Here is a 14,531-nt window from a genome sequence, read left to right on the forward strand (position 1 = left end):
GGGGGGGGGCTGAGGGAGGGAGAGTAACTGGGAACACAGTAAGAAACCAATATCTTTTTCATGACTTTTCTTCGTTGGGGTAATTTTTCTCATACCAACCAAGTTGTCTGATACAGCTCCCCCCACCCCCTTATACCCTGTGTTGACCTCAGATAGACGGAACCAACTCCTAAAACTGTTCTCTTCGTTCTGTTCACGACTCTCCCACATATGCCCAATGATTCAGCCCTTTACATTATGTAGGACCCTCCCTTCCTGACCCTTATGTAGGTCCCCTTCAGACCTTAAACTTCATTTTTGAAACTTTTTTTGGTTCAGGGTTCAACATCCTTGAAACTTTTAAGGTCATTTGAAGATTGGTGCCTGGGAAGACCCAGCTGAAAAAGAGTAGGCAGGACAGAAAAAAAGTATCTCAACTGTAGCAATTTGGGCAGCAGATGAGTTTTGGCTTTGTCCCTAAGGTGAGGACACAGAACTGAAACCCTATACCATTTGTTGGGGCAAAAAAAACATAGTTACAGAGACATTTCATAGATTTCTTGGGTGACCTTCAAGAAGCCAGATCAAAGAAGGAATTATCAGTCAGACCCCAGCAAAGGAACTCTTCTACTGCCAAAGATAGAAACCTACCCACTCACAGATCAACAGGGCACAGATTAGCCGCCCAACACATCTGCCCTGGTACTGGGAGGTTCAAGATGTACTTTAAATTTAGTTTTCCAGTATAATCTTTCCTGACAAGACAATGAAACCCCAGTGATAAGAATTATGGCTGGGTGTCCTTATTTATTTTATTTATGGGAGAGAGATGGTTTGCATTTATATAGTAACAGTTGTGTTCTCAAACATAATTATGATATTCAAATATGATGAACAATAGAAAGCATGCTAACAACAGCTGAAAAAGAAGGAAGAACTACCATTAATAAACTCTAATCTACAAAATAAATGCGTAGAACTTGCACAAAATCAATGCAAAAGCAGCAAAATTATGAATAATCATGAAACTAAGGAAAAGTGAATGTAACCAAGGAAGTTCAAGTGTAACTAAGGAAGTAAAACATCACTAAGGAAGGGTTAAGGAGCTGGAATAGATACATGGGGAAAACAGAAATAACAATGCATATTACATACACTATATGCTGATAGAAATACTACAGAAAATCAAATGTTTGAATGGAAAAAAATAATATATTGGGTGAAAAAGGGGAGTATAACTAGACCAAAAACACACTACTGGGTAAGACATCTAGCTGTGATACCTTGGACAGAGTCCAGGTGTGACCCTGAAGATAGTCCTGGACTTGACACACTAGGTGAGGGTGGTTGCTCCTCTGCAACAAACAGACAGTAGTTTTTATCCTTTAATCTTAGAGTGGTATACTGTCAATCTGTATGAGCTTTCCCTGCAGTCAGTATAACCTAAGTTAGCTAACTGGTCTGTGTTATCCAGGTATAATTATAACCTCAGTTAGCTAACTGGTTCCAGATTCCAAAAAAACAGTATAACCTCAGTTAGCGAACTGGTTCCAGATTCCAAATAAACAGTATAACCTCAGTTAGCTAACTGGTCTGTGTTAACCAGGTATAATTATAACCTCAGTTAGTGAACTGGTTCCAGATTACCTATAAACAGTATAACTTCAATTAGCTAACTTGTCTGTGTAAACCAGGAATAGTTATAAACTCTGTTAGCTAACCAGTTCCACTTTCCTATAAACACCTCAGTTAGCTGAATGACCTGAATAATTATTACCCCAGTTAACTAACCAGTCCTTATCAGCTAAACCTCAGTTATATAACCAGTGTAAGTTTCATGGTCTAAACTTTCAATCCGATGTCTAATAACAGTTTGACATTTCTGTCTCCGTCTCTCAGCAATAAATGGAACCTGAAATAACTTACTAGGTCTTGTTGCCTGCAGTGAGTATAACCATAGTGACCTAACTAGTCTTGAGTTTCGTCATATATTATGATTATACTAAATCATGTTATCACCAAACCTTATAACCACACAGGGAAATATCATTTACGGAATGTTTTACATAAGTTCATGAATTTACAGTACACTTCATAACATAAAATTGTCCATTCAGGAAGAACTATTACACATGAATTTTTCATTCTATTCTATAAAACAATCTAGTATTTATACATGACGAAGCCTGTGCTTATCCTGTTCTGATGGAGGGATGATAAAACAGTGTTAAATTCATGAGCTTATAGCAGTGCTAAAATCAGATAAAGATGTTTTATATTTTTCCTCTGTAAAAAATCCATAAATGAAGTAGATTAAATGATAGAGCATGACGGAGCTGCTGTACGGGAGTTGCGAGATGGGGGCTTTGAAATAACATGCTCTGGTGATTTCTCACAATATCTGTCGATAATATCTTTATATAATTCATTGCTATGCTACATTTCTCTTTTGACACTTTTCAATAAAAGCCAATATAATGACCAGTTAAAAATTCATAAAATTTCCTGTTAGATCCTTGGGGAGTTTCTATGATATACTGGAGTTGAAACATTCGGACAATGGGAAGCTTGGCGTTGACATGGCATCTCAAGTATGGTAACTAATGACATTTGTAAGGCCAACAACTATACCCACAGAACAGTAAATCTTCACAAAGCCAAAAGCAATGGCCATTTTATCAAAGACGTAGAGCCAACAGGAGCATGTTTGTGTTGAAACTTTGGGTAACTGAATGGAAGGAGTTACTTCTGATGTTTATTTAGATTACTGTAGCCCAGACATATATCAGGATATACAGTTATAAACGACAGGACGACTGTTTGATCTGTATGAGGGGGAGAGCACTATGCCGTCAACCCTAGTTACTATGTAGCAAACATTGTTATTATTCTGTCTGTTCACAATTAATTACATAACATTAAATTCTAGGTGTTAAATTGACAATTCTATAGTCTTAACTCTTAGTCTCACAGCAAAACTGCAACTTTATTGGACAGATACGAATCTCTGTCAAGCCGTTGTTTGTCTTGATACACATACAGCTACAACTTCTTTCCAATCAAATGCAGAGGAGACCCGAGAAAGTTGCTGCAGTTGACAACTGCAGGCTATGTATACATTACATGCATAGTTGATGCAACAGCTGGCCAGACTATTATCGCATAATAAACTTATCTTGTATAGACTTTATGAAAACTGTAATATTGTTACTGCTGGTGAAGACAGAAATAACAACATTTCCTGATAGCAACATATACACCAGCGATTATTTTCCTTGTAGCAGAATATATATACCATGGATAATCCCTTAATAACATAATATTTAATGCTTATAACCTGTACTCTATATCTGATAATAATGATTTTACCTGGTGACGCAACGGCTGTAATCACCCAACTGTCAGTACTGGCAAAGACAGCGCCACCTCCAGGCGAGCTGAGTGTGGCTGTGAGGACACCTGGTGGCAGAAAGCAAAAAGTTAATAGTAACGGAAAAATAACAATCAACAATCATCACAATTAACAGGAAAATATCATACAACATAGATTTTGTAGGACACCAAATCATATTATACAAACAATGATGAGTACTGAAAAGCTGACAGATTTCAAAATGAATGACAAATGTATCCATCTATTAAAATTGGATGGGGCAAGGATTCAAATGGTACAGGCACCTTGGGAGATAAGATAGAGGAAACCCTAAATAATGGTTGTCTAATATACCAGCCTTTCTAATGACAGTTCCAGACAGAGGCAGCGAAATTAATGTTTATTTATACTGGTGTTTTTTTCTACTGTTTCGCCCTCCCAGTAATAACTTTGGAGCATTAAAACCCTCGGCCATTCATTAGCTGACATATATTTCATGAGAGTTCCTTTCAGCATGGTTGAACATTTAATCATTTTCATACAGCGCGCTACGATGTGACTGGTACTATGGCCGTCGATCGCTGATGACAGCGTATTCTCTCAATAGAATGACAACACTATACAAAGGCTATCCTAATGGATTAACAACAAAAGGCCTTTTCCGACACTGAAATGTACAGTGAAGGGCCTGCCAAAGAACTAATCATCGCCCTACGATTGTCCACCAACGATGTGCACGGTAATACGCGCTGGTGAACTGACAACAAAATTCTGATTACATGCATTTGCCTAGCTGACAGTGACTCAAGCAGTTTCTTCCAAATTAATTAAACTTTTCCCAAAAACTACACAGTTAAGAAGTTTCATCGTTGGAAGTCTTAGAAAATACAAATAAATTACTGTCTTTGATTTGCATGTCGGTGACAAATTATTCAATTGCTCAATGGTGATTAAACATTGCCCAATTATGGCCTACTGACGACTTCACTTCCTGTTAGCAGTGGCGCCCTCTAGGCCATCCTCCATGACAGATGAGGGACCCACTAGCCTGTCATCTCCCACGTCAAGTGTGCTGTAAAATGGCAGAGCTCCGTAATGCCAAGTAACACCTCCTGATCCCCCTCCCCGTTTCCCCCTCCCCACTTCCACAGCCTGCGGAACACCTCCCTAATGACTTGGTAATGTGAACAGACTTAGTGTAAAACTTGTCCACATAACAAATTAAGTGGCTTTACGTTTTCTTTTTATCATAATTACTTTTTCTTCTTCAAAATAACTTGATGATTTTTTAAATGCTCATGAAACATCATTAGCGTAACCAATTAATTTGGCAGCATCAATAGTGAACAGTCAAGTGAGATTTGTAACACTTACCCTACACTTGTCATCTTATATTGACTTAACTTATTGACCGAAAAAATAACTATTTATAGACGTTTGTCATTCCCCATTGTTACCTTTAATGAAAAGGGTCAATAACTGTAACTACTATAAATATTAACTTACATTATTTTTGACTTCATTTTTACGGTATTTGATATATTAATTTGTGTACTGATCATGCATGTGATTTTCAAGTAGATTTAGTGTAAAAAGAAAGAACTGATGCATTAAGTTATGCTGTCGATATCACATCTATCATATATAGTCCTCAATAATATGTCTGTATGACAATGTTCCCTAAAACCTAACACAGCCATTATTGGCATTATAAAAGGGGTTTGGCAATGAAAGAAAGATAAGGACACCTTGTAATATACTGATAGTCAATTAAGTGGCAAAAGAACGAAGCACATTATATAAAGATTTCTCAGTTCATTTAAATGATTGTTACAGTACAGCTACCATTAATTTTTAGTATCTATTTTAGATACTTGTATTCTTCAATATGACTGTACTTGTGTATATTAATTCTGAATACCAGGATATGAATATATCAGTTGAATAACTTTAAAACTATCAATAATTCAAAATCTGTGTTCTTATTACAGGACATGGCTTTATCAGTGGTTGAATAGTCAGTGAATTATTTTGCAAAGTTTTACTGCCGAATACAGGCTGTTTTCCCTAGCTAAAAAGTGTTTTCCCCCAAAATGACCAAAAACTGGGAGATATATCCCCAATTTCAATACAAATAATGCTATATTTTCCCAATTCATAAAGGAACAGGCTGTTTTTAAAATTTAGGTAACAAAAATACTGAATACAAATATTATGGTACAGATTGTCTGTGGCAATGTATGTGTGTAGACGACTGGAGTTGGGAATGAATACTCAGAGTACAGAATTAGACAAATGGACACAAACGCCGCCTCGTAGAACCTGTTCTGGTTGCCTCCTTAAATACAATTTCTGTTGAGGAGATAACCCACCTCTTCATTATCAGGGTGAAAGTGAAGATACATTTAATCAAGATTTGATCTAATCAGACGAGCCTTTTTATAGCCCTCTCTGTTAGACACCATTACAAGAGCCAATTAAAGTGAAATCAGGAAACCAATTCAACACACCTATCTCAAGCTGCCGGTGTACTTTGAACTGTTTTGTGGAGTAGGTGTGTTTGATAAAGTCTTAACAGTACATCTGTGATATTAGCGAGCTTGCTCTGTGTCTTAGGGCAAAGTTTTTCTCGTGTAATTTAGTTTTGATAGCCACATTCTCTTCCTTTCTCAATGTATTTCTCAATGATTTCACCACTTCCATCCTGTGTAAGTATCTACATGAGGTGTAAATTGTAAAAGTCTCGTGTATTCATGAATCCACAAGATATACAGAGAAACAGGCAGTATTGTTATTTTTGGTGTTGGTACGTTTTCAAAACACTTACTGTATAATACAACGTACTGGTAAATACAATGTATAATAATGAGATAATGCAATGGTATTTTTAATTGAGTTTACCTTTAATGTACACCACAGTGTATGTAGTGTATGTATGAATGTATCAGCCAATGTATCAGTGTATAAGCCAATGTATTAGACAGAGTATTACTAAAGGTACTACAATGTTTATTGTATTGGTGAACACATTTGATGTTGGTGTAGAGATACTATTTAAATAACTGTAAACTATGTCAAGTTCATTTGCAACAAAAGAATCAAATACACAGGTGAACTAATGACAAAAGTCGTTATTTCTGTCCTGTGTGTGCCATCCCTACACGTTTACAAATTACCCTCACTTACCGTCTGTGGTGCCATTGGTTGAGAGGGTAGAACTCTCTAATCCCGGGGTAGAACTTAATGGTGAGCTATGACTGCTGTCTAGATGTGCTCCGGAGTCCACAGAAAGAGGTTGTAACTCTATAATCCTGAAATGTATGAGAGCCACGAAATAATATGACAAAATGGAACAGATCCAACGTAACTCAAATTCACTTCTAAATGTTGCATTACTATGTAAATATCAGCTTGTTGTTTGTAAAAATCTGTAAGACCCATCCGCCTATTGTAGCCATTTTTTAGGGGGTTAAGAATGTTGAATAGAGAGAATTGATCAATTTTCTAGATAAAGGTTTATTTATTCCTGTCCACCCAGTGATCCAGAACGAAACAACACGCAAATAGTAATCTCTCATCGCAATTCACGCCACTCAATAAACAATTTCAAAAGATTTTATCGTGCCTTAATTTTTATGCATTTTTTCGGTGAACTGTCTGCTGCATTTTTTTACCTTGTTTCTGCCTGAGGTTTCCACAAATATGTACAAAGTTATTATATATTTTCCGCCTCATTAAACCCTATCTTAATGTGCTTTTTGTAAACTCTGGTTTTCACATGATGTTCCCTTTCTTTTGTTTCCTTTACAGTATAAAGGAAGCCGACATAAATGATGAATTCAATTTTCTGGTGTATAAATTTGAATAACAGAACACAAAAGGTAACATAAAGAGCTACAAATACTACTTTAAACAGGATATTGTAAATATATTTCTCTCACAAACACACACACATATCTGCAAAAATAGGGAAACAGATTTCTCTTCACGGACATACATACATCAATTTAATTGAAGTAGCAAACATATTTCTATCATAGGCAACCAGAAAGAAAAAGGATTGTAATACATAATTTTGTAGCTAGATTCTCTACCCCAGTACCAAAGCTAACTCTAAAGAAGCTCCATCATAACTACCTATTACCAGATCTCCAGACCTCTACTGAACACAAACCGCTGTGTAACAGAGTTCCAAACAAAGATGGTGAACTTCCAGGAACACCCATCCAGTAAACATTTTCACTATGTCACTTTTAATATATGATATACTGGAGTGAAATTTGCATTAGTATTTCAGTGAGGAGGTATGTATTTAAGGTAAACCTAGTGCCTAAAAATGTACCTGGCAGTTTGAAGTCCCGAACACCAGCCCCCCTCCCCTCCACCAGCCTCACTCTCATACCAGCCTCATATTACCCAAGTTAAGATGGATGTCTCCGGTGACATACCTCTGTCATTAATTGTCACAGCAGCAGTTGTCATTGACATGTTGTCATAGCTACAACTCATGAATATTCACAACCATTTGATTGTACCCAATTCAACCACCATACATAAATGATGATGATGGTTCAACTCTAAAATATCACAACTATTTTAGTTAAATGTTACTTTGGAAACCTTGATTTTAACCAAGCAAGCATTCTTCAAAAGTATGCAGAATTAGAATGATAAATCTACTCCATTTTATTTCCTGCCTTTTGAAGTTGGCCTTAGTCTATCTTCATAGTTCATGAAATGTTTTTTCTTGAAACTGGCGAGTTATCGTAAATAACTTATCTATGTATTTCCTCAATATCCTTTTTCCTCTTGCATGGCTATTTCTGCCAGTAATTGGCAACAGGTCATACTCAGTAAGGATTTGACCTCCACATTTTACCTCATCCTAAAATTGTTTCTACGGTAACAAGACAAGCATGAACCAATTGATAAAAAATAACTGAAGTATTAATAGCAACAGAATGAATGTGCTGTATAATACATTTTTTACTGGCCTCTAAAGTTATATTGCACTATTTTCTAAAACATGTTACATTTCTATTAACCAGATTTGATATGTCTTCATTGCAAACTAGAAGATTATTAACTTGACCTTTTACAATGTTGTCACATGACTTTTGACAAGGTCATCTTTGTACCAATGTCAAAAATATTTAAATCCATATTTTTGTTATGATTGCCAATGTTATACTTTCCTGATGCAATTTTGATTATTTTAATGAACGGACAGATTTATGTAGATCAGATAAATACCGCTACCTTAGCCCCTCTACTGGCGCTCAATGAAATATGACATGTGTTCTGCAAAATGCTTTCTCATCTACGGCTACAATAATTTTCATGTCAGAATCCATTACCTCAGACTATCAACAATTGCGGAGGAATACGGCGTGGAGCCTGGGAGCGACCTCCCTCAAGCCTAACCGCCAGGCGAGGCTAAGCTAGATGGAGGCAGATATTGATTAGGACATTTCGAGGAAATCACAATTTATATCGTAGAGAAATTTATTATCCAGCAAGAGGTCATGGAAGAGATTAAGGGGATTTTGATTTCTCCTATCTGTAATAATCGGGACTAATCGACAAAAATGACCATCTTGACAGAGGAAGCCATCAAACAGTTGTAGGAGATAGCGACCATTTGGCGGCATCTAATCAGTCAAATTAAAGCCAAGTTTAATTGTTTTCCCATAAATGGCTGGTCTTTACAACCATAAAAGCTCTCGACCTACAGAATTATTTCCAAATAATATCGCTCCTCCACGTTAGATTTGAAATGTCCATGTAATTTCTTGAAAGTTTCATCATGATGACATCCACCTTATATCGGGGATATCAACCTTTATCTACGTACGTCCAATGTAGACGAGGATAAGCGCTGTAAACTCTATATGTCATGCCCTTATATACATTACAGTACTTTAATTTCTTCCTGTTTCTTCATATTTCATTATTTTGGAATATAGACAGGAAAGCAATATCGTTCTTGTTGGCCTTTTTATATATATATTTATACAGCAATATCTATAAGCTAGGTTCTTATTGAACTGTAGGCATGTAAATAAGTTTGGACGAAAACCAATTTTAAATTTAATATATTATTTATTATTTGTGATGCTCATGTTAATTTTGATATTTGAGTGTGTTTAGAAATTAGTTAAAAGTAAATGTACTTAGTACACCAACAATACGTCCCTACAACAATGATAAAATACCCCCGAGACATGGTAAAGAGCAATCTTTCAAAATACGGACATTTTGGAATTCATTATTTCACCAATTTAATGATTAAATGACTGATATGGCTTCAAAACTATTTCAAATATCAGAAATAGAATAATACAAAATCAGATATTTTTAAAAGTTGTTAATATCTATGCTGAAATAATTGATCATTTTTTTCAAATCCTGGTTAAATATAATTCAATTTCTGACTGGTGGTAACAGTATCTAACACATTATGCAAATTCTGTGGTAAAATTTCGCCATGAAGTACTAATACACTGCTTAGTCTTTGTATTTCCAGTGGAACAACCAACCAAATGGGCAGTGTTCATTATGGAAGCCCAATAGAAGTCATTTGATTGGGGGAACAATTGGTGACGGCCATGTTTGATTCATAAGCGGACACAGATTAAATGCCTTCCTGTTCCCTCTGGGCAAATGAACATGTCAGGCCCATCCAGCCGAGGAGGCTAGCTATAGTGTAGGGATGGTTAGGGTACAGTCATGCACACATATTGACAGTTTGTGTACATGCATTTTACAGATGTTTGGTTTTGGAAAAGGGATGTGTACAAATGTGAATAGTTTGTGTACATATTTACTGGGACAAAGATCAGGTACAAATGTTGACAGTTTGGTACTAGTTAAGTCACAGGTGGATGGTTTGGGTGACGGACATGTACAGATGTGAATATGATTGGTACATGTTTTGATACAGAGGTGGACAGTATGTATTTAGGTTCACATAACAGTGAGGTAATATTTAACAGTTATTTATTTGGGTCATGAGATATCCTTAATCTCATGGCGTCTTATTTATATTATAGATTTTTATGATACATCTAATTTAATGGGAAAAATGGAAAGAACTCATTGAAGAATTCTGAATGTTTATTAATAACATAACCTGATAAAGCTGATATTTATAACAATATATAGCATTGTCTATTAAGGGTACTTTATACTTGAAATTACAATTAAATAGCAGTGTTGAATGAATATCAACTCCATATTCTTTCCTAAGAAGTCTATTTATAAGTAATATTAAAACTATCTTGCTATTTAATCCTGGCGATAATTTTTTAGTCCGACAGTGAATATTTAGCGGAGGTGAACTAAGCAAACAAGAAATCTGCAGTGACAATAAACAGGACCGAATCTGACTACCTGGTAAGGTGTTATTGATTGCTTCCCCTCCCCTTAGACCCCCCTACATAGTATTATTATAATAAGATCCCCTCCTCCCCATGCCATCACTACCTGTGTGCGGGCTACCATCACACATACAATTAAATATCTCTAAATCAAATATTTGTTCTCAAACATAGCAATAACTATATTTATCGAAAATATTATTTTTATGAATGCATTTACCATTGGGCTAAGTTTAAGATTTCTATTAAACATATATTTTTCCTCTACTCAAATCAAACATATATCATACAATGTATTTCATAAAATCCTGAAGTAAAAAACATAAATAATTCATAATTCAATTTTGTAAATGAAATACCTGAAATATACTAAGCTTGTACATGTATTATGACTGGGTAACAGAATATCTCATAATAACTTATTTGTCTAGGATTATACATAATGTACTATCATCATAATACAAACTTGACGTCATACATAGAATCTGAATAAATCAATATCAATCCCACATGAAAAATTCTACACAAAAGCATTTATTTTCAACTGAAAATGTCAAATCAAAGAAAAAGTAATTTGACAGGTCTGATGTGTATCATTTAAAGGATGTAAGATATAAAAGACCCCTTTTACAAACGTAACAATCTTGCTGACAGGCTGACAGTGTTTAAGCTCAAGGAACACATGCAGTAAACAACCAGCAACCCGCTCCAACTATAACCCTTTCCCCAATGGTCATCTCCTGTCAGTCCATGGTCACTCTACATGTTGACACTTAGGACAGAAACAGGCACATTACTCTTTGAAACAGAATTTCCTGCTGACCGTTTTTAATGGTCAAGTCTGGTCTTATTATTACCCCAGCACATTTGCTGGTCAATCACTCCCACTGGACAAAATATAAAGATCAAGGTCATTCAGTACTACTGAACAAACATAAAGAGGTCAGTCACTATAACTGAACCAAATGTTAAGGAGCAATCATATTTCTATTTGCCAAAATGTAGGTGATTTTTAGACATAGAATGTTGTTTGTGGGTTTCAATTTATCCTTATATACAGCGCTTTAACACTTACAATTGTTAGTTTGACACAAGCACAGAGCGTTCTATATAAAAGTATTAGTTTATTTACAGACATTGCTCCAATGCATATTTTAGAAAGTTGACAGGTATGCTTGTTCCTACTGGACAAAGCCTACACCTTTTGTTTATATGATACTTCTTTCTATAGCCAGACTGATATATCATGTTTACCCATATCTAAGACTTTTACATATCAAATTATAATTGCTTGGTAGCAATTATTATAAAGCAAAATGTATGTCATACAAACTGTCATTCCAAGGAGATGTGGATAGACCACTGTCCAGTGATAGATCAGTGTTAAAGTCATCTAGGATAGGGTCAGTGGTCATCTTGTCTTGACCCTTCAGTAGGTCATCACCTAGGTAGCTGTGGCCCAGTTTGCAAAAGTATCTTGTAATATAACAACTATATGCAGTATCACATGACTAGAATTAACCAATCGCTGTCAACCAGTGCCTAAAGTATCCAATCAGATGTGAGAAGTTTGTATTCTGTGTACTACAGAGGCTACAGGTGACACTTGGGTCAGGGTAAGTGCTACAATACACAGGTGTCACATGTGAACAGGTCAGGAAACCCTAAATACCAGGAAATACCTGTTCAGGTAAGGTAACAACTGATAGATAAAGTAATAAGTCTACAGGTAAGATGTAATATACAGGTAACAGTTGGTATATTGGTATGGATGCAAATGACACCTTATAGGTAATAAACAGGTTACACCTGTCCACAATTATTGTCCATACTCATGATGGCTGACGTACACAGTCCTACTAAGAAAAGTATGACACAGTTAACAAACCACATACACTCCTGCTCTAGAAAATAAAATTGCAATGCCGATAATATATTTATCTTAAATGGAATCTAAATAAGAGAGAGATTCAAACCATTCTGACATCATCTAAGCCTCACTAATTGGTAGAGGTAATTAACTGTAGATAACTCATGCTAGTTGGAAACGCATCAAGGTAGTTTCTTCCCGCATTGGAGCTCCCCTGACTGGTTTTCCGTCAGACAGGACTATTTACTCCGACACCAGCTTCATCTTCCCCTTTTTAGATGTCTTATCATATCTGATGAGTCGGAATTGACCTCAATTACAATGTTTTTGAGTTGAGTGCCCTGCCCGTGATTAGCATCTGAGGGGTGATTACCTGGGGAAAAGGTCTCCCTCAATGGTGTCCAAGTTTCTCACTCTCCACCACTCCGTCTTTGAGGGAGATGCTGTTTAACTTACATGCAGATAATGAATGGTATTGGCTTCCAGAAGCTATTTAACAAGCCATCTACATAGCAAGCCACTTTATATAGCGGAGCTGTAATGGAGGAAAGAAATGGAAGTTTCTCCTAAGTCTTGTCCACAGACTGTTTACATGTAGGAAATGGTGTGTCGGTGATTTGTATAGATCTATTAAAATTGAGTGTGGGGGTGTGTTTGTTCATGTTTCAACACAGAATAACCTGTCTAATCTGACACCCTGTTGAACATGGACATCAACATACACAGTTATATTCTGCTTGATTTCAGAAAGAATGGCATACGGCATACATCATTATGTTGGATTAGACAGAATGTTGGAATACAAGGGGGTCAGATTAGGGGTTGAACACTTTATGTTGATGTATGTTCCAAAAATTGGTGTTTTCTTTAAATGGGTGCTGGAGGTTGTAAATATATACAGCATGTCTCTACAGACAGGGGTTCATTTAAGGGGTGGGGTAAAGGACTTGTGGAGAAGTTGGTCTCTAACTGATGAAAATCATGAAATAAATCTTTTATCAACATTTAAAACATCAATGGCTCTATCTTTTAAACAAATGTCTTCAGAAATAGAAGACCTTTCCGAAAATTTAGATGATGACCTTGAACTTTGAAACATATGTGCAGCAATCTGTTTTTCAGTCAGGTGTCATTGAAACCTGCATTTCACCAGGCCTTACAAATTGTGTATACATAATATTTGACAGATGAAGGCCAGAAGGATATAAATATACCCTTTCCATAGAAAACCTCAATAATGAATGTTTCAACTTTAACATGAAAACAGTATCATGAATATAACAATGAGTTAATAATTTTCTTCCAATTTAAAAATAAACAAGTGCATTTTGACAGTATTTTCAGTGCGTTTGACAGCGATTGGCAGACGGCCCAGATCAACAGGCTATTGTATTAAGGAAGGAATCCCTGCTCTCTCCTCCGCCATTAATTACAGCTGTGGACCTATATGGATGGCTGGCCGGAGAAGAATGGGGTCTGTATCCACCTTGCCTCTCCGTGGTGGACCAAAACACATTTATCCCCACACATAGGTGTGACTCGGGTTGTCTTAAACACACAGCTCTGCTCAGTGAGGGGTGAACACTACAACTAGCTCACTTGTTGCCTTTTTGGTGCAGTGTTTAAAAGCTGGACACAAAGGACTTTTAAAGCTGAACTAATTCAAATGATTTCTTTAACATCCGGAATGACTGGATTTGTTAAGAAACATGTGGGAATATCAAGCATGGCAACTTGTTAGTGGGCCTAAATCAGCTATTACTCCTATTCACATAAACATTTTGTAGGTGGGGGTGGGATGGGGGGAGTGAGAGGTTTAAGATGTTTGTTTTAAGTTGCTAATGTCCTAAGGTTCTGAAAATTAAATCCAAGGAAATTGTATTAATCTAAATCCCATCACAACATAAATGACCTAACAAAGTTATAGTAG

General features: G+C 36.1%; 1 protein-coding gene across 8 annotated transcripts in view; it reads right to left on the reverse strand.

Moving 5' to 3' along the window:
- The window catches only part of LOC110467159 (eyes absent homolog 1-like), a 156,617-nt gene that overhangs the window by 46,618 nt on the left and 95,468 nt on the right, over positions 1–14,531 (reverse strand). For 7 of the 8 annotated variants that reach the window (XM_021524115.1, XM_021524114.1, XM_021524113.1 and 4 more), the window contains 3 exons: positions 6,539–6,663; positions 3,349–3,438; positions 1,263–1,334 (listed from right to left, as the gene is read on the reverse strand). In XM_021524115.1, the coding sequence (XP_021379790.1) occupies positions 1,263–1,334; positions 3,349–3,438; positions 6,539–6,663 (287 nt within the window). The remainder of the gene's footprint in view (positions 1–1,262; positions 1,335–3,348; positions 3,439–6,538; positions 6,664–14,531) is intronic. The other variant, XM_021524120.1, reaches the window with a different exon arrangement.

Source organism: Mizuhopecten yessoensis, unplaced genomic scaffold (assembly GCF_002113885.1).
Source record: "Mizuhopecten yessoensis strain PY_sf001 unplaced genomic scaffold, ASM211388v2 scaffold11163, whole genome shotgun sequence".
In the NCBI taxonomy this organism is placed as follows: Eukaryota; Metazoa; Mollusca; class Bivalvia; order Pectinida; family Pectinidae; genus Mizuhopecten; species Mizuhopecten yessoensis.